At 44.4% G+C, this 18,559-nt stretch overlaps 1 protein-coding gene across 1 annotated transcript; it reads left to right on the top strand.

The window, feature by feature from the left end:
- The first annotated feature begins 939 nt into the window (after positions 1 to 939).
- rybpb (RING1 and YY1 binding protein b) lies at positions 940 to 17,287 on the top strand. The gene is made up of 5 exons (XM_072382852.1): positions 940 to 1,094; positions 1,706 to 1,831; positions 13,231 to 13,599; positions 13,684 to 13,782; positions 14,068 to 17,287. Exons 1-5 carry the CDS (start codon positions 1,069 to 1,071, stop codon positions 14,315 to 14,317), a joined length of 870 nt encoding a protein of 289 aa, XP_072238953.1. The 5' UTR covers positions 940 to 1,068; the 3' UTR covers positions 14,318 to 17,287.
- Positions 17,288 to 18,559: the final 1,272 nt, after the last annotated feature.

Raw genomic sequence — 18,559 nt, 5'->3', positions numbered from 1 at the left:
ACCACAGCCTTTATTTCAAGAATAACTTCTTGACAGCCACCCTTCCAAGGAGACCTTTTCTGATAAGGCTTCAGTGAACAGCAGCTGGATCAACTGATGGGCCAGATGCATCGCTCAGGTTGCACCAGGTGTTTGCTGGATTGCTGAGCGACATTACTTTCAGATGCTGTTCATCAGCAGCAGATTTTAACCAACACTTCAATATTTCCTCAATTCTTTAGGTCCACACTGCCCACCATGCGGAGATGTGCCACATTTCCTGCTGAAAGCTTTTTAGGAATCCCCATGTTTGTGCAAAATACTGTTTTATGTCTGTCAAACTATGTTATCATCTGCATTTTCATACATGCAATAAAATAAATCAGAACAAATTATCTGTCTTTCCCACCTGCTTCTGGTAACAAAGTGTTTTCAGATACAATTTAAAACTGTCTCTTTGCTAAGTTGTCTGTTGTGTGCAGACACAACAATGGTTCACTCCTTGATTTAGGTGTATTTTTCTTTTTTATGCTTGAATGACTCATAGGTTGATGTGAATGAATGAAAAAGCAGCCAGTCTTCAAAGAACAATGTTGAAAAACCTTCAGCGAGCACCGGCAATTATTGCTCAAGACCACTGATGGCCCAACACTTTTGCTTTTACTTTTGTATTTATTATCTATTTGTTACCTGCTTATTCTTTTGACCTTTAAACCACTTTGTGTTGTGAAAGTTTTATGTGTTTTATAAAGTTTCATTTAATTGATTATTTTTTTTATTATTTAATCGAAATTGCAACACTGAAATCTAGACGTGTGGGAAGAGGAGACGTCTATCAAATATCTCTAGTAGTTATTAGAATAGATACTAAATGTCCATCTAGACTTTTAAACCTATCAGCCCGTTGATTGGCCAATGGCCGGTCACATGGTGAAGTGCAGTCAGTCGCTGTGCCGTGCCTCGAGCCAGCGCTGAGTGGAGCCTGTCTGCCAACAGCTTCAGCAGCGGCTCTATCTGGATCCTACTACACTCACTGACAATTAAAGGAGGCCCCCTTTTCTTCTCATTTTTCGAGGATTATTCTTCACCATGGGCGACAAAAAGAGCCCTACCAGGTAATGCGACCACCCACTGTCGATTTAGACTTGTTTCGTGCGTTTTGGGATCGAAATTTGGATGCGTTTCTCTCACACAGGGATCGTTTCTCCCTTTTTCAGTTGGTATGCCACAGCTAGCTAGAATAGTGCAGTCACTATGGCGGCTTCTCGCTCCCTACAACCCAGTCACTTAACAGACAAAGAGAATTTTTTCCGAGGATACGCCTGGCATTCCCAGTAACGCTCCTCCGTTTCGACGAAGCCTTTTGGTGGGCCAATGTCGAAATGGGCATTGTTTGATATTGGTTTCGTCAGCCGACCTACTAAGCTTCGATGCCAAAATTTTAGCAACGCTTCCCTGCCTGCTAGCCTAGCTGGCGATACAATCGGACGGTGTGGACAGTCGCCCGCTTCGCCACTGTGGAGATTTATCAACTATGGAGCTGTACTTGCCGGGTCTCGAACCTAATGTTAATGACAACACCGCCATGCTTCGTGTCATATTAAGTAGCTCGTGTATTATGCAGCAGGTTATGTTTGTCACAGTTTCTTCTGTTGTTAATTGACGAAATATGCTGGTGGTATTTCTAAAGACCCAACTTGACCTTAACATTTGTGTAATTTGTAAGGCCAAAAAGACAAGCCAAACAGACCGCTGACGATGGCTACTGGGACTGTAGCGTCTGCACCTTCAGGAACACCGCCGAGGCTTTCAAATGCAGCATCTGCGATGTGAGGAAGGGCACATCCACAAGGTAACGTAGCGCTCCTTCTCTCTGCATCTACGCCTGAGCGTCTTGTTTTCCCCTCTCTGCTTTTCCAGGCTGCAGCAGCATTGCATCGCAATTTATGGGGATGACAACTTTGATCGACAGCCTATTTGTCTGTGAGCGGATCGGGACTTGTTGATTGAGAATCTTGCTCATTTCTCCTGCCGTTCTGTGGATGGTCCGTAGTTTCTCATCTCATCGCATTGCTTTTATGCATTCGTCTAAGTAGACTGTCTGCTTCGCGAGCCAAAGACGAATGGTGTGTGTGTGTGTGGTGGTGGGGGGGCGACGACGACCATCCTTTATGATGTCTGTACAGCTACCTTGTATCAACAGAGCATCGTTGAGAAGACTGTCTTTTTTTCATTTTTCATGGAGTGAACCAAGGTGAATGCAAGTGAGTGCAGTGCAGCTCACCTACCTGTTGGATTGCAGAGGTTCTGTTCATGCCATGGCAAGTCACATGTATTGGGCATGATGGACAGTAACAGAGCATTCCTGTTTCTTGGGTTTAGAAAACTGGTTGTTATCAGAATTGGAGACATTTTTTTTTTTTGATCGTTTATTGTGACAGTTACTGCAGAACCTGAGGTGGCCCACATAAGAGTCAAATGTCAGTCCACACATTTGTTTATGTTCTAGTTTGCTGAAAACCTTACCTTATTCCCAGAATCGTGTTGTGGTTTCACTGATTGCCTGTTCTCAGAGGTTTCTCTTGATCAACGCATCATTGATGGTAACAAGGTTGTGTGTCCCAGGCATTTCCCCTAAACTTAACTGAGTAAATTTTGTGATGTCAACCGAGGATATCGTCTTATGGGAAACCGAGATGAAATCACTGTGTTTTCGTGATGGGATTCCCTTTCAGTTTTGTGTACACTGACACCCACTCGTTCTCTTCTGGGGAATGTTTTTGATGACGAGTTGCTTGGGCTACAGTGTGGGCTTGTTTGCTCACATCATCGGTTGCATGATGACATGGAGAGACAGATGAGTCATTTGTGGCTTTGTTGACAAGTCCCCCTGCACTCTAGCCTTTTTAGCTGTGGTTTTAAAAAAAAAAGCGCCTCGGCCTACACCACAAACGGGAGAACCTGTTTAACGCTGCCTTACAGATAAACTGAAAGATTGAGTTCAGTCTTATTTGTCAGGCTCCCCTCCCCCTATGATCCTTTCCCAGCAGCGTGTAGCTTAAGACCACAGCTGACGACGTTGGTTGAGCACGCTGCATGAAAGCAGGAAGCGCAGACAAGCACGTTGTAGCCATCCCATCCTTGTTCTCTGGCAACAGCTCAGTTGCCTCCTTTTTTTTTTTCATGAAAGCACATGACATCATTGGAGTGTTTGCCACATATTCTCGTTTGATCTGAATTGTTAACCTTTGATTAATGCAGTTGTGTCGTTGTGGGGCTGCCTCTTATTCTAATGAGTACTAATTAGCCGTCTTTCCCTCTCTGTTTGATGTACTCCAGCTAGAAAAGATGCTCTTAGCTAAATGATTCACACTTGAGGCTGTGTGTGGATGTTTGTCTTGCTGCTTTTATCACTTTGAATGTGCGTTTGTGCATGAGGCCACAAGTGTGCTCTTATTAAAGTTTCCAGTGATTGGTAGGAGTCTCAATTTGAGTTGAATTTGTATTATCAATTTGCATTTTGCATTTAAGATAGGTGGGCTTGGGTATTCATTTTTGCCAGCAGTTTGACATGTTTTGAAATAATTATTTTGAAAATGGCTGTTTTGTGTACTTTGAGGGTGTGCAAGATTTTTTTGGACACCCCTTCCTTGATCAGCAGAAATAGATATATGGTGGTTACATGTACTCGTATATTGTGGCCTGGTCAGCTAGCACTAGGAGGAGAGATGCAGCATCAGTCATTCATTTACCTCCATCTATTGCTCAGTAGATGCTGGTACAACAGGTAGGAATGATAAGATGCTAATATCGTAGAGTGCATTTTTGCTACACTTTGAATTTGGCTCAGCCAGTTTCTCCTTTAGTGAAATTCAAGATCAGGTAATTATTTCTCCCCCTCTTTAGCCAGCGCAGCCATTAAAGCACCAGCTGTTCCTACAGGTGTTGATGGGGAACTGACATGATTGATGGTTCTTAACAGACAGGGAGGCTCCGATGAGGCTAGAATCACTTATTCTTTTTTCTTAATTTTTTCCCCCCTGCCAGTGGTAGGTAAGCTAGTTAACAGGCAGTTATGCAGCTCTGATTTGTGCTAATGAAGGCAAGAATGTGTGTTAACGAGAGCGTAAACTCCGGCTCCGGCATCAGCATTCAGTGAGAGGCCCCACTCTCCCAGCGCACCTGTTGACTCAGTCCAGCTCAGTGATGAAACATGATACCCAAGTGGGCTAAATCTAGCCTCTGCCTTTCTGACTCTTAAACAAGAAAGCACTCTGCTTTTTGCACCTGACCTCGCTGCTAATCTAAAAGTTCAAGCAGCCCAAGAGTTCGGTCTCTGCATTCAGCGCCCACTTCTGTGGTAATGGGAGAAGGGCTTGCATTAGCATCCCCTGCGAGCTGGATGCTATCATATTTATAAGTTTCTGGTATATAAACCTGATCTCTGTGTGAATGTGATAGCAGTTGTTGTTGTACTTAAGTTTACTTTTGAGGCAGTGTTTGGTATGCGCTTCTTGCATCCAGAGAAACCATTAGACTTTTAAAGTTGATTGATGTTGGCGATCACAGGAAGTCTTGAGGTACCTCAGTCTTTGACTGATGTGCTGTTATCCACACTGTGTTGCTCTGTCGTCAGCCTGTTAAAGTACCTTTCATCTGTGCTTCCATTCTTCATTGACAACAGATTAAGAAGACTCGGTGCTCTGACTTAAAAAAAACAAAACGACCAGTATGATATATTTGCTACTCTGCTCCAAGGCCATCGGGCATTAAAGCTGTTAGGAGTGAATTATCCTACAAGTTAAAACAAGGTCTAATACACTTCTTTACAAGCGTTAGTTTAATCGAAATGAAAACAATTTGTTCACACAATGTTGTAGTTTTCATTTAATTGCTTTAGACAGAAGTATTTAAAGAGAAAATAGACTTGAGGGGTTCTTTGCATGTCCGGGTCGCTTCATTAAGTTCACACAGCAAGCATCTGAGGCGAGTCCGGTCTGCGGTCATCAGGTGCTGCGTGTGAACACTTTAAAGACGAGATTTGTGAGACTAGCGGACACGGCTCAGTCTTTGACCGAATGTCGGGCTTGTATGAAATTTTGCAGCAGTAGGCTGGGGAGGAGTTGGCGGCAGCACAAGAGATGGGGTCAGGGCACACAGGATCAGGGGGAAATTCAGGGGGAAACTCAGAAAAGAAAAACAACAGATGTAAGGCAAACATGACAGAGCGTTGTGAAGAAACCACAGTTTGCTCCAGGATTTGGTTAAGCGTGGTGAGAACACCCACGGCTCTATGTTCTTTAATGTTTCCAAAGTGCAATATCACGACTCTAGATAAAGAAGGCACGGGGAGAAACACCCATAATGACACAGAGTCTTTCCTGCACGACTAACAACTTGATAAAGATTAATCAGACAAGTCTGGCAACATATCTTGTGGTGTTTGACCTACTGACGCGTATCACACTTGTAGAGAGGGCTCAGAACTCTGTCACATCGCGCAGTGTGAACAGTGCAAAGATCTGGCGACGTTGAAACTCTTAACTACGAACTATAAATGTGAATTTGGTTGAAAATATTCTATAAAGTTGCCACTCTTAAAAGCTTTGTTAAGGCTAAATCCAAAGAATCAGACTCGCTATGCTGTCTCTGTAGGCGTGCACAGCCAGCTTTTATTGTTCTGCGCTCACAGTTCAGGCTGAGATGCGAGTGGAAAAAAAAAGACAAATATTTTCAGTCACCTGTAGCTTGTCTTACTTATTCCTACACATGTACTTGTCCATAGTCACATAATGTATTTTTGATGACCTTTAAGATGTAAATGTGCGTTACCTCGAGCCTGCGGCTTTTTGATTAAACCAGATGGTGAACCCATAAACATTGTGAGGTAATTAGTGTTATTATCATTTAATATTGGAGCCAAAAACACATTAGCACGTGTGTGTGTGTGTGTGTGTGTGAGACGGCATGTTGAAGTGGCACAATTATTAAAAAATGATTGCCGTGTGTGTCTGTTTCTGTTTCCTGTGCGCTTGTCTGTCTTTCACAATGATGGAACAGAGTCATTATAATCCGTGGATTCTACCACTGCCACATTAAGGCAAATTGTCTGGGATAATGGAATTACATAAGCGGGACAGGCTGGCGCTCAATTTATATCCGCACCCCCCCCCCCCCCCCCCCCCCGTGCAGACAGCAGCCCCCACTCAGAGGAAACTGCTTTTGCTTATCCAGCATTATCAGCATCTGCACCGAAGTCCTGAGCATGAGTGGGTAGCCCTAATCTTTACATGTTAATTGCCGGATTTAAAAGTTCTTAATTACTTCATGGGATTTGGCAGTGTGTGAGTGATTAAATACAATAGCCAATTTGGCAATCTGACAAAACGGAGAAATGTTGAGAAGGCTGTTGAGTCGGGGCTCCTCCCTTGGAGGAAGGAAAAAATGAGGAAAGCAAATGAGTGTGACAGCGAGGGAGAGAGAGAGAAAGAGAGATGAGTCTTCAGAAAATCCCCAAAAAAAGGCACACGAGGACAACGAAAAGAGGGGGTGAGGAAGCTGTGAATTGTGGAGTCAGAGCGAGCTGAGGAGAGGAGGGCAAAAGAGGACAAGGAGAGAAACGGAACATTGAGGGGACTCCAGAGAGCGTGGCGTCTGGACACTTATGTGTGTGTTGAAGAGGGGTATGGCTGTAGGGGGGCGGTGCGCACTCAGCCAAGAGTCTCCAGGGGCTGAAGCAGAGCGAAGCACATCATTACCCAGGGAGAGAGAGACTGGTCAACCTCCTCTTTTTCCACTAGCTCCACCAGCAATTCGTGGGAAAAGAGCAGCGCCATTTTACTCCTATGTCCATTTTTTTTTTTTAATTTTTCAAACTTTGGAAGATCTCTCAAGATCTTTAAAAAAATTTTTAAGTCATGATCAGTCCCACTATTATTGAGAGAGTAGTCAAATAATTTTGGTGCATTTGGAACCTGGCTGGAGCTATCAGCAGAAACTTTGTATTTGACCTCTCGGTGTCAGGTTCCCCCTCATCTTGTTCTTGTGTGTTTGCTCGCATTTGTTGCCCTTGTGCGAAACGTGAAAGCCTGCTGGGATGGCGCTGTGTCCCCTTTGGCAGTGCTGCTTGATTAGCTGTTGAACAAATTCCAAAGCAGGCAGAGTAAAGCCAATGGGCAAAAATATGACGAGACAGCAGTGAAGAGCTGATATCCGGGTCTTTTTGACAGATGACAGATGCTTACTATTAGCAAGCAGCAGGAGAGAGTGAAGGGAAAATGTGCTGGTGGGGTTAATGCATGAGGTGAAAGTGAAACGCAAGGAAGGAAGAAGTCAAAGAGAATCATGGTGAGCTCGCAGAGAGGAGAAAAACAAGAGCCTGGTGCTGAGTAATGTGACAGTGCAGCATAGAAGAAGTTATCGTCTGTGCTCAGTGCCTTTGCCTGACTTCCCGTCAGCCTGTTCGATGCCGTGCAGTTCCTCAAAGGTCAGTCATTGAATGCCTTGTCAGTGTCGAGATGAAATATCTTTTACACATTAACAGACAGATAAGTTAGACGTTTCCTCCATGACAAATCATCCATCACAGACCTTCTCCTTTCTCACTTGTGTCTCACGGGAACACACAAAACCTGTCAGTCTGATTCCTTCTCTCATCTGGAGAAGCAGAAATGATTATCCCGTCCTCCAGGGTGGTGCAGGACATTTACAGTTGTTGTAGAAAATCTGACAAATCTGAGATTTCTTCGACATTCTTTGCTCTGTCCAGCACGTTTAGTCCCTGTGAAAAGCATGTGTGAATGTTCAGCCTTCCCCTCTCTCTTTGTCTGAGTATTCTGCAGATATATAAGGACAGCACACTTGTCAAGAACTGACAGATTGGGAAGGTTGCACAAATGAGTGACTTTGAATTAATCAGGGATTATTGATCGAGGAAGAGTTTAGGCTTTCTGCTGGTGATCTAAGTGGCAGTTGGCACAAGCCTATTGATTACTTCAGTAGCTCCCACTAAGAATGGTCATATTTATGATGTAATGGTGGTGAAGGTAGAAAAGTGACAGTAATATTAAACCCTCAAAATCCTGGCTGGAAGGCGCAGATAAAGGGACAAATGTTTAATGCCTCTGGGCAGTGGAAATGATTGAAAAGAGCTTATTGCCCGAGGCAGCTCTTCAGGTGCTATCCTCAGTCAACCTCCCAGCACTCGCACACATTACTCACACACCCATGCATGGCTGGAGCTGGCAATAATGCCCTTGCCCCCCCTTTAGAACTTCTTTACTCAGGCCTGGAGGTTCACAGTGGTACTTCTCCATCTTTTGATGAATAAATCTAGGTGTGTGCATGTGCATTATTAATAGTTGGATTTCTGAAAGGTTCTGTGTAAGATTGACGTCTGAAGCCTGCGCTGTCGTCACTGTTGCTGCAAGGGAATTTACCCAACAGCGATTCGGAGTGGCTCAGGTGCCCCCTTTGTTGTTTTTTTTAGGTACAATTTGACTCACTTAAATCTATAATATTCCTATTTCAGTCAAACTGCGTTTAAAACTTTAAATGGAACACTGAAGGCCTTCTATTCCCACCCCTCTCTTCCACCGGAGGAGGGGAAGAGAAGGGAGGAGAGTTGGGTACCCGGAGACAGCCAGAGCAAAACCACTGCACCGCATTGGGGTTAAAGATCCAGTGGGTGGGCTGGGACATTGAATTACAGAACAAGGACCTGTTGAGCACTCATAGCAGGTCGCTGGGGAATTAAGGAGAGGCCCAGGCAGCTGTGGACAGCCACGCATCTCAGGAGAGCCTGCGCTGAAGCCTGAGGACAGCTTATGGAGCCAGGAGCCCAACAACTGCCCACTTCTACCATGCAAGCTCAGTTCTTACTACTATTTTAACTGAGCATTTGTTTAACATTCAGTACACGCATGTTGAATTATGAAAAGAAGGAAAAGTGAACGTTGTGTTGCTTGGCATTCCCTCAGTATTACGTCATTTGCAGATTCTGCAGCAGCTTTTGTTGAATAATCGCTTTATTAGTTGACAGCAGATCACATGACGATTTAACCCATCTTTTGGCTAATTGAATGTTTTAAGGTTTTGGGCGGTTATTTAGACACAATGAAGGCACCTTTTACTTTTTTTTTAACGCACTATTAGTTGAGAGGTGTGTCCAAACTTTTGACTTACTTGCCATACAGTTGTTTTAATTAATTTTCCTCCATTCTTCCATCACAGGCATGGCACTGTTTTGCATAGTTTTTCAAACAAATTCTTGAGTTATACTCAACATTCCAACATTCAGCTATGAAGCGATCAAGTATGCAGATAGATATGCCAGCTGACTACAGCAGCATACGCAGCTCTGGGCTCTGCCGCATCATCCTCCTCACTGGTGGGGGGAGGGGAAGGCACCGTGCATTGCTACATATTGACCAAGGCGTTACGTAAATGTTGACACAGATGAACGCACGTCGATCGGTGAGACGGTTGCCAGTGCGACATGTGGAATTTTCACACATTAGATCTGAGACGTGCCCCAGGCTGAGGCTGTGATATTGCCCCCGGCTGGTGTCTTAGGCAAACGGGTCACAACCGATTGCACGAGAAGATGATTCATTCTTCTGAAGAGTTACGCTGGTTGATAACCAGAAATGTTTTGCTGTGTAGTTGCGGTAAAATGCAAAGTCTGAAAGAGAGAGAGAGTTATGTTTGATATTGCTCCTGCTTTGGCTGTCCTTGGCTGGGGAACATTGTTGTCTGTCGGCTGTCTCTCCCACTCTCCTCTTCACTCAGCTGTCTGCCACTGCATTCACTGAGCCTGGCAGGAAATAATTGCTTGTCCTCCACACAGCACTTCAAATAAAAGAGCTGTGTTAATGAGGGCTTTCCTTCGTCGCTCTATATCGCACTCTCCATCGCTCATTCACTCTCTTCATTACTCCGTCTCTCTATGAAGCACTTGAGCTCATTGTTTTTTGGTCTCTGTAGAAACAGTTGCCCCTGAAACGGCAGACTCGGCTCTCGCTCTCGTCTCACAAGTGTGGGCTGACCAGCTGAGCAGAGGTGCGCCCGTGATGCTTCAGGAGGAGAGGAGCGGTCAAACCGCGGGTGTCATTCTGACTAAATTAGGAGCTTTTAAGCATGATGATAGTTATTTCCTGGCATCCCGCGGAGGGGGTCTCCTCACTCCTCCCTCCCCCAGATGGTGGAATTTAGGGGCAAGCACTGGAGGAGCTGTCAGTCACGGCCTATTGTTGTGCAAAGGGGAGGTAATGTTCTGTAAGCCGTCACAGCAGGAATGATTCAACAGAAGACTTTACACACTTGACATGCACACGCAGTGATTCCCTCGGAATATTTTGGTAGCAGTGGGAGGATGGAGCAATTTCTGAAATAGCACATCGGATTCGCTGGTCCTGCTCCCAGTGTCATTCTCTGCAACTCTTGTACTCTTTAGATGGTTCTTATTAGATTTAGATGCTCAAAAGCAGTTCTGGTTCAGCAGGAGGACACTTTTCAGCTTTGTTTTTTATCTGTTTTTTTTTATTATTATCGTAAGTTTTGCCAGACAATATGGCAGTTTAAATTTGTTTTGAAGATGCCACAACTATCTGAAATGTGGCACTCTCACACAGTGTCAGGCAGAATCTCCCAAGCCATCTTGATAAGGCAAAGACCAGTGCCGTGTAAAGCTGTAAGTGTAATAAATATGGAGGCAAAGAGAGAGATGGAGATGTTTTTTTTTTTTTTTATCGTGCCATGTGACACACAGCTGCACTGAATCAGCCCAGCAACACTGCCTCACCAAACCTCAGACTGTGACCAGGGATTCAACTCTGCAAAGGGCAAAGAACGTGTGGAGCTTATCAGTCACTCAATCACTCATTCATTCATCATCTCCTCTGCTAACAGCTCTCTCTGCCAAGCTAAATTATTGCTGGGCCTGTTTGATGCCGTGTGTGTGTTCAGTACGTTTACTCATAGCGGTGGATGAGAGAAACAAATATTCTCTTCAACGGGACACGTGTGGGTGTAATCTGTCTTTTTTTTCCCTTCTACCAGGTGATACTGGTACTGGCCTGGTGTAAGAGCTGGTTCAACTTTAGAACCTTCTGAGAACTGGTTTGCCTGAGCCCAGTCATTAACTCACTTTAAGTGCTTCTTTGTTTATACGTTTGAACCTTACTCAGGTGTACTCTCAATTTGCAACATCTTTTTTTTTTTCACCATTCTAGTAAATAAACATAGCAGTCACAAAGTCACTGCAAGCTGCTGATAAGGAGTTCTTTGATCGGCAAAGCGATGATGTTAGTGTGGCACCAGTTTTTCCTGGACCAGAGCAAGCGTTTTGGAACTGAACTGGTTATGATGTTGGCACTGGCTCTGAACCAGCAACGGAAGCACTTTGATGGAAAAGGGGTTTACTGTAGTTTGATCAGTGCTGTTTATGTAGTTTTTCTTAGTTGCCCTTTTGTGTTCCCAACTAATGAGCTGCTATATGCAGTAGGAATGGGTGCAAGGCAGGGAAAACTACAGTTCAGGAGTTTAAAGAGGTCCGGAAAAATATGAGCCCAAATGATCGTGCATATAACTTCAAAGCTTATTTAAAATCTTTGAGTAAAGTAAGACAAGGAGGACCTTTGAATATTAATCATGGGAAGTAATTACTCTTAACTGAAGATTGAATCTGGGTCTTTTTCAGTGATAGCAAAAAATCCGGATAGCAATTTATAAATATGGGGATAGAAGAACATTTGACTCTCACTTCCAATTTTCACCCACTAAACACTTCCAAAGGATGTTTCACACAAGGCCAACAGGTAGAAAACCCCCAGACTCCAACTGCTAATAGATCCCCGATCAGAAACCTAAGCAGCCTCATCAGTATTCAGCACTGCTCGTGTATTGATTGGAGCAAAGTGTGAGTATTACAACATGATGCTCTATTATACCCCAGCTGATTGCCTTCTGATCATCAGCGTGTCCCGTCCTCCTGCTCGTCTCAGCTTGTTATAGGGCATAGCAGAAGGAGACGAAATAGTTTCATTGCCGTTGTCAAACAACTGAGCTGAACAATGAAGGGGAAAAAAGAGAAAAGACAGACCAAATGTTGAGGTTGTAAGGGTGAGGATAACACGAGGTGGAGAGACTGAGGCAGTAGAGTCAGTTGTGAAAGTTGTGCAGAAATGAGAATGACTGGACTGGCAGTGTGGTGTTGTCAAATTGAAACACTGAGGCTAACCACTAAAGCGGCTGTCTGAAAACCGCTCTCTACAGCAAGCCACTGAAAGTCTGACGTTGTAGAGCCTCTTCGCAGCTGCGCTTGTTTACCTCGATTGTTCCAGCAGAGTTGGTCCTTTTATGGACTCCCTGCTTGACCACAGGTGTCCCAAAGCAGTTTGGGGTTAAGGATCCTCCTCTGCTCCCCTGGGATAGGAGAAACGCTTCCTTCTAATGCTGGATTTGGCTTTGCAAGAGTTAACTGTTTTCAGCTTAATACAGCGAGCTGTGCCAGGGCGTTTGCACGCTAAGCTTTTCAAGTGCACATTTGTGTGTATGAGCAATCCAGCGGTTTACTCCTCACCATGCTGTCCCAGTTTCTGGCTGCAGTTCGGTCTCTGCAGCAGTCTGTGGAGGACCGCACTCTTCCTTCCCTCTCCCTTGCGGTACTCTCCTTCCCCTTCCAGATGTTGCCAGCTGGTGTCCATTATGTTGCAGGTGTGTGCGTTGGCTCGGGCTCTCAGACTTTGGCTTAGCGTTTCGCTTTATGTCTGAAGGCTTTCAGCTGACGGAAGGAGAGGCTGCTGTTGGTTGCCTGTAGATGGTGATGGTTCCCGCCAGAGGTTTGGGATTGCTTCTTTGTGCGGGATGAGGCAAAAACGGCTCTGGGGTTGCTCGAGAGCATCACCATGTCTGGCTCAATCTCAGTCTGTGACAAATGGGGCAAGCCTTGCTGTAATCAGATTAGAGGACCTAAGCGACATGCTGCAAATATTCCACCTTGTGATCCTGTGCATTCATTTTATTACAGCCGTGAGTTAATGAGATTAGCCCTCAAAATAGAGATGCTCCACCAGAGAGCGGCTGCACAAATCCACCTCTGTAGCTGCTGGGGCACAGCTGTCTCTTTTGGCTTCTAAGTTCAGTCACCTGTCTTTATCTGCTGTGGTAGGGCTGTGTAGATAGAAGGTCAGAGGCAGCTCACCGTTCCACTGCAAGACTAATCCATGTTTGTGCCTCGGATCTCCTCCACAGGAAACCCAGGATAAACTCCCAGCTGGTTGCCCAGCAGGTGGCTCAGCAGTATCCCATGCCTCCCCCAGCCAAGAAGGAGCGGAGAGAGCGGAGCGAACGCACAGAAAAGGAGCGTCCGGAGGGTGAAAAGGAGCGTCCGGAGGGTGAAAAGGAGCGTCCGGAGGGTGAAAAGGAGCGTCCTGAGGGTGAAGGAGAGCAAGCCAGCGGAGAGAGCCGCCCAGAGGGAGAGCGTCCGGATAGAGTTAGGCCAGAGGGGGACACCCCTGAGAAGGTGGTGTGTGACATAGAGCAACCCATCAAAGACAAACCTGACAGAGAGAAGGACATCAGCCCAGCTGTGACGAAGAAGCCCAGCAGCAAAAAGACCAGGTCAGTAATGGAGTCAGCATGTCAAGTCTCCACTCATGTCTGCTGTGCCGGCCTCACTCCTCACACGTGTCTGTGTTCCTCCAGACCTAAATCAGACAGCCATCAGAGTCCACCCAGTGACAAACAGAGCATACAGTCTGGTAAATCAACAACCAAGACCAACAAGAACTCTCACATTTCCAGGTGTGTAGCCCCCACTTTTACTTTCCACTTCTTTGGTTTGACTTCTACAGCTACACACCACATCTTATCAGTGAAACTCGTTCAGTTCAAAGGATGTGGGAAACCTCAAGTGATTCACAAATGTATCTTTACTCTAAACACCCACTCACATTCTTGATGCACGTCTGAGTCTGTCTGTGTCATCTGATAAATTGTGCCATTTAGTGCAGCTGCTGACATAGATTGTGCTTGATGGTTCTGGCTCTTAACATGTGCTTGTTTGTTCTTCTCTGGCCATCCGCTCAGGCCCAAACTGAAGAACATCGACCGGAGTACCGCAGAGCAGTTGGCTATCACCGTCGGGAACGTGACGGTGATCATAACGGACTTTAAGGAGAAGATCCGCTCCTCATCCACATCCTCGTCCACCATCACGTCCAGCGTGGGGTCCGAACAGCAGCACCAGAGCTCCGGCTCCGAGAGCATGGACAAGGGCTCGTCCCGCGCCTCCACCCCTAAAGGGGATCTGTCTGTGGGGCACGACGAATCATTCTGAGATCCCACACCCCCCACACACACACCCCACCCTCGCTCATCCCGCTCCACTCCCCACTGTTGCCCCCATGTTTCTGGACACTATGGATCCCATAGGGGGAGAGATCTCATTCCCATCGCTGCCCCGCCTCCATTCCATGATCTCCCCTGGATGCAGAGAGGAGCTTTCTGGCTAAGAGAAACAGTGGGTTGCGCCTTTCAGGGAAACAAACGTCCCCTGTGGTTACATTCATGGCATAGGCGAGGAGAGCCGGGCTACACGGAATAACGCCCCACCCCTGCCCCCCTCCTAACGGTAGCATCCAGACACTTGTATGTATTGTTTTATATTTGTACGTGGATGTGAGGCCAAGTCGACTTTCTTTTTGTTTGTTCTGTTTTTGTAAAGAAGAATTCTCTGCTGGGCACAATAACCACCACCATTTTAATAACTATTATTACCCTTATTTATTACCTGTTGCACCTGTATACTTTGATATTCTCCTCTTTATGTTCAAGCTTTGCTGTGTAGCTCTGCTGATTGGTCGTTCCTTCAGTGTTTTTATTACATTGAAAATGTTAGGACAACACACACACACACACACACACACAAAGACAAACACGCACTGGTGCTAGATACACTGTGAAGCGGTTTTGCAGATCTGGGACTGCCCAAACACTCAATGTGACAAAGTGCTGATGAATCAAATTCTCATTCACTTTTTTCAACAACACTGTCTCACCCAGAACACTGTCGAGACCTCCATCAGGTCCTCCTGCTCGCCTCTACAGGTCAGAGTGCATCAGAGGAACGTCTCCTGAAGTTCCGACACCTGACTCTTTCATCCTTGACTCTGATTTCGTTTGCTACAGCAGATCATACAGTATCTTCTGTCCTTAACTGTACAGTGTAGGCTGTTGTGTAAAACACTAAAAGCTGTCGATATGTTCTGCATTCCGTACTTCAATATTGAGTTTCCTGGCTGAAGAGAGCTGTCCTCTCGGTTCTGGGGCCACACTTTAATTGTTTTTTTTCTTGTCCTTGTTTCTGTTGTGACTGAAGGACGCACTCCCACTTGGTAAAACCAAACGGGAGTGCATTACGGATCAGTTCTGTCGAGGTATTGTGAATAGGTCTCGTTTTTTTTTTTCTCCCCACCCCCCTTCTGTTGTGGTCCTGAAGACGACGTTGAATCTTCATCCTCCACACACACAAAACAAGTGCAAAGATTGACAATTCAGCTGACTTGTTTTTATTTGTATTGATTTAAGACTCCTGTCATTGAAGGCAAAGACATTGCAGTACTTAACAGAATACAACTGTCCTTTCGATTTTAGAACAGCGAGGCTTACGTAAGGGTTTTAATTCACTTTCACCTTAGCTGATAATAGACCAACATTATTTCCTTTTAACTGTATGAAATTGTATAAAGAATAAATGTGTATATGATATCTTAGTTTTATTTATTGAAGGACCAAAGGAATTTCATAATGACATGATACATAGACAGATGAATAACAATTTGAAATGCAATTATCTAATGTGTGAGATGAATAACAGTTTAAATAAAGACTAATATAATCCATGTAAACGGTGTTCTTATTGTCCACTCATCTCTGCGCGTGGCTAAATTGGAGCCGAGGTCGTCGTACTGTGAGCAGAGTGGAAGGAAACTGTTGCTTCATGGCAACGTGAAGCAGCCGGGGGATGGGTGGGCAGCTGAGACGAGCTCTGGCTCTAAGACTTTGGCTTTAGTAAAAACCTTCACTCTGCTGGACTGTCACAGGACCGTACGTGTAGCTCCCCCAACAGAGCAACTAAACCCAGGTTAGTCGAGGCTAACATCCCCTCATCTTGGATCTAAGGGGCAGGATTTAATCGTCGTCGCCTAAACGCTTTGCGGTTTGACATGTGGGGGTGATAATCATGTGTTGTAAGCGATGTTTCGAGTCAAGGGGGCATGTGTCAACTTTTGTTTTTTGTTTTTTCAATCTGCTTTTGAGCTGTAGTTGATATGTAATTATCCACTTTATGGCATACAAACATGGAATCGGGGTGTTCAAATTGAGGAAAAGCAATGTGGATAAAAGTAAAATCTGCTGAGTCGGAGGGGAGAATGTTTTGCCCGATTTTTACTGAGAATACAACCCTGCTTTGTAATGCAATCTATTCCAACTGGGCCTGAAAAGCCATCTTCTCACCTGCCTTATCTGTAACCACATTCACATGACTGAGTACTCCCGACAGAGTATTCATTGTTAAATTATTGACAAAAGGCCATTTGCTGACTATATGAATTATTGCTTGTATATAGAATTTTAAAAAGGTGCAAACACTATGAGTAATGGCATTGGAGATGAAGTCTTTTGTTTTCTGTTTCCCTCCCGCGCAAGCAGTTCTGTTCTTGTGTGCGACCAGTAACCTTAATTTACTGTGTAAAGATGGTTACATATTTTAGCTTTGTTTGTCAGAGACCCAAATATAGAATGCTTGTTTACTTATTGTATAATCTTAAACGTGAACTTCCAATTAAGTGTATTATACAAACTCATTTCTTCCTATAACAATGTCTTGTACAATGCTTTTGAAGTTATTGCTCGGTTTAAAGGAAAATGACAAAAAAAAATTGTAGGGACAGTACAATAATGCCATTCTTTGTTTGATCCAGTTTGAGTTTTTCCTGTTTTTCCTTTCCTTTTCTTTTTGTTTTGGGTTTTATAATTCCAGCTGATGTGTCATTGTTTCCCCTTGTGAAATGGTCACATTATGTTCCTGGTGTGGAAACGTACGCAGCATTTTCAGCAGATCACGGCTCCTTGTCTAGCTAAAGATGTTAACTACTACATGTTTCTGGCATGTGCACGACTTTGCGCTTATAGGCTAACCTGACCTTTTTCTTTTCTTTTTTTGTTCTTTTTCTTCCGCTTCAAATAGAAATGTCTATTTATGAATTTTGCTTGTAGTTTTTCACAAATAAAACTGTCAAAGTTATCCTTTTTCTGGCTGTCTCGTGTCCCTTATTGATTTATTTTTTTACATCCTGCGTGTTTACAGGCACACGCTGATTCATATCTCCTGTTGCATTACTCCATCAGATTATGGGTTGGGGTTATAGATCTGGCTTCTATTGATTGTGAAGTCCCAGGGAGACTCTACAGTGTTGTGACACATGACTTAAGGGAGTCCTCATATTGAGAACAGCTTTCAATCATCGGGTCCCTCCAGGGGCTGGTTAGCAGCCATCTGACATGTAGCTGCTACAACCACTGACTGCTGTCTCAGCTGATAATCTACTCCGGTTTGCTGCTGCCTTTTCCTCCAGTGTAGAAAAAACATTTTCTGCTTCAACCTTTTATCTTAAAACTGAGTTTCTTGTTAGATTTTTAGTGAGCAATAAATCAAATGATTCTGTCCTTGTTGGGGAATATATTAAATAATTTGATCTCTTTTTTTTTTTCTTTACCAAGTCAGACCCGCTGTCCATCAGACTGTCCTGGTGTTACATATGGGTCAAATATTCAGCAGGATAAACTGAAGGGAACGAGTTGGAATAAGAGAGACAGAGAATGTCTAATAAGTCGCTTTTATAAGACAGGATATGAGTTTGTTGGATTTTGTGTCAGAGACAGTGCACATCACAGCCTCCGCTGCATCCGCAGTCACATTTAGTGCAGTAAGCAACAGAACCAGATACTGCCATTTTATGTCTAGAAACCATGGAAACATCGGACACCGGAGTCTAACTTGGGTCGTGCAGGATGAGGCATCTGCTACAAGAAACATAAAATGGCGACGATAGAAACAAAGAGATAAAAGATATGAGGTTTGTAGAATGCAAAAAAATTTCAGTATTTTATTCTCATGGCTCATTTGCATCACCGTCTAAAGGTATTTTGAACCACAAGGATGCATTTTCACCATTGCAACTGCAGCTTTCTGACAGCCAACAGATGAGAAGGTGAATATATGAGCAACATCCCTCTTTTCCTTTATAAATCATTCTTTATTTCACACCTCAGTTTCAGCTCCAGGAATATTCACATTCCTCTTAATGTAGCTTTTGGCCAAAAGTTAGTTATGACACAAATATGTGCTTCAAGTACAAGCTCAGCTTCTGATTGGATGATGTTCATGTTTGAATCGGTCTGAGAAAATGGGCATTTGCTGGGAATCCTTTTCAGGCAATAAATGCTTTAAGTCTTTGTCTGAGAGGAACTACCTTTGCACGCAGCTGTCTCTGGTTTGTGGCTCTGTTGAAATGCA

The sequence above is a fragment of the Leuresthes tenuis genome, unplaced genomic scaffold, assembly GCF_036924035.1.
Source record: "Leuresthes tenuis unplaced genomic scaffold, fLeuTen1.0.hap1 SCAF_3, whole genome shotgun sequence".
NCBI lineage: Eukaryota > Metazoa > Chordata > Actinopteri > Atheriniformes > Atherinopsidae > Leuresthes > Leuresthes tenuis.
The sequence above is the reverse complement of the archived record's forward strand: the minus strand, read 5'-3'. Positions and strand labels throughout refer to the sequence as shown.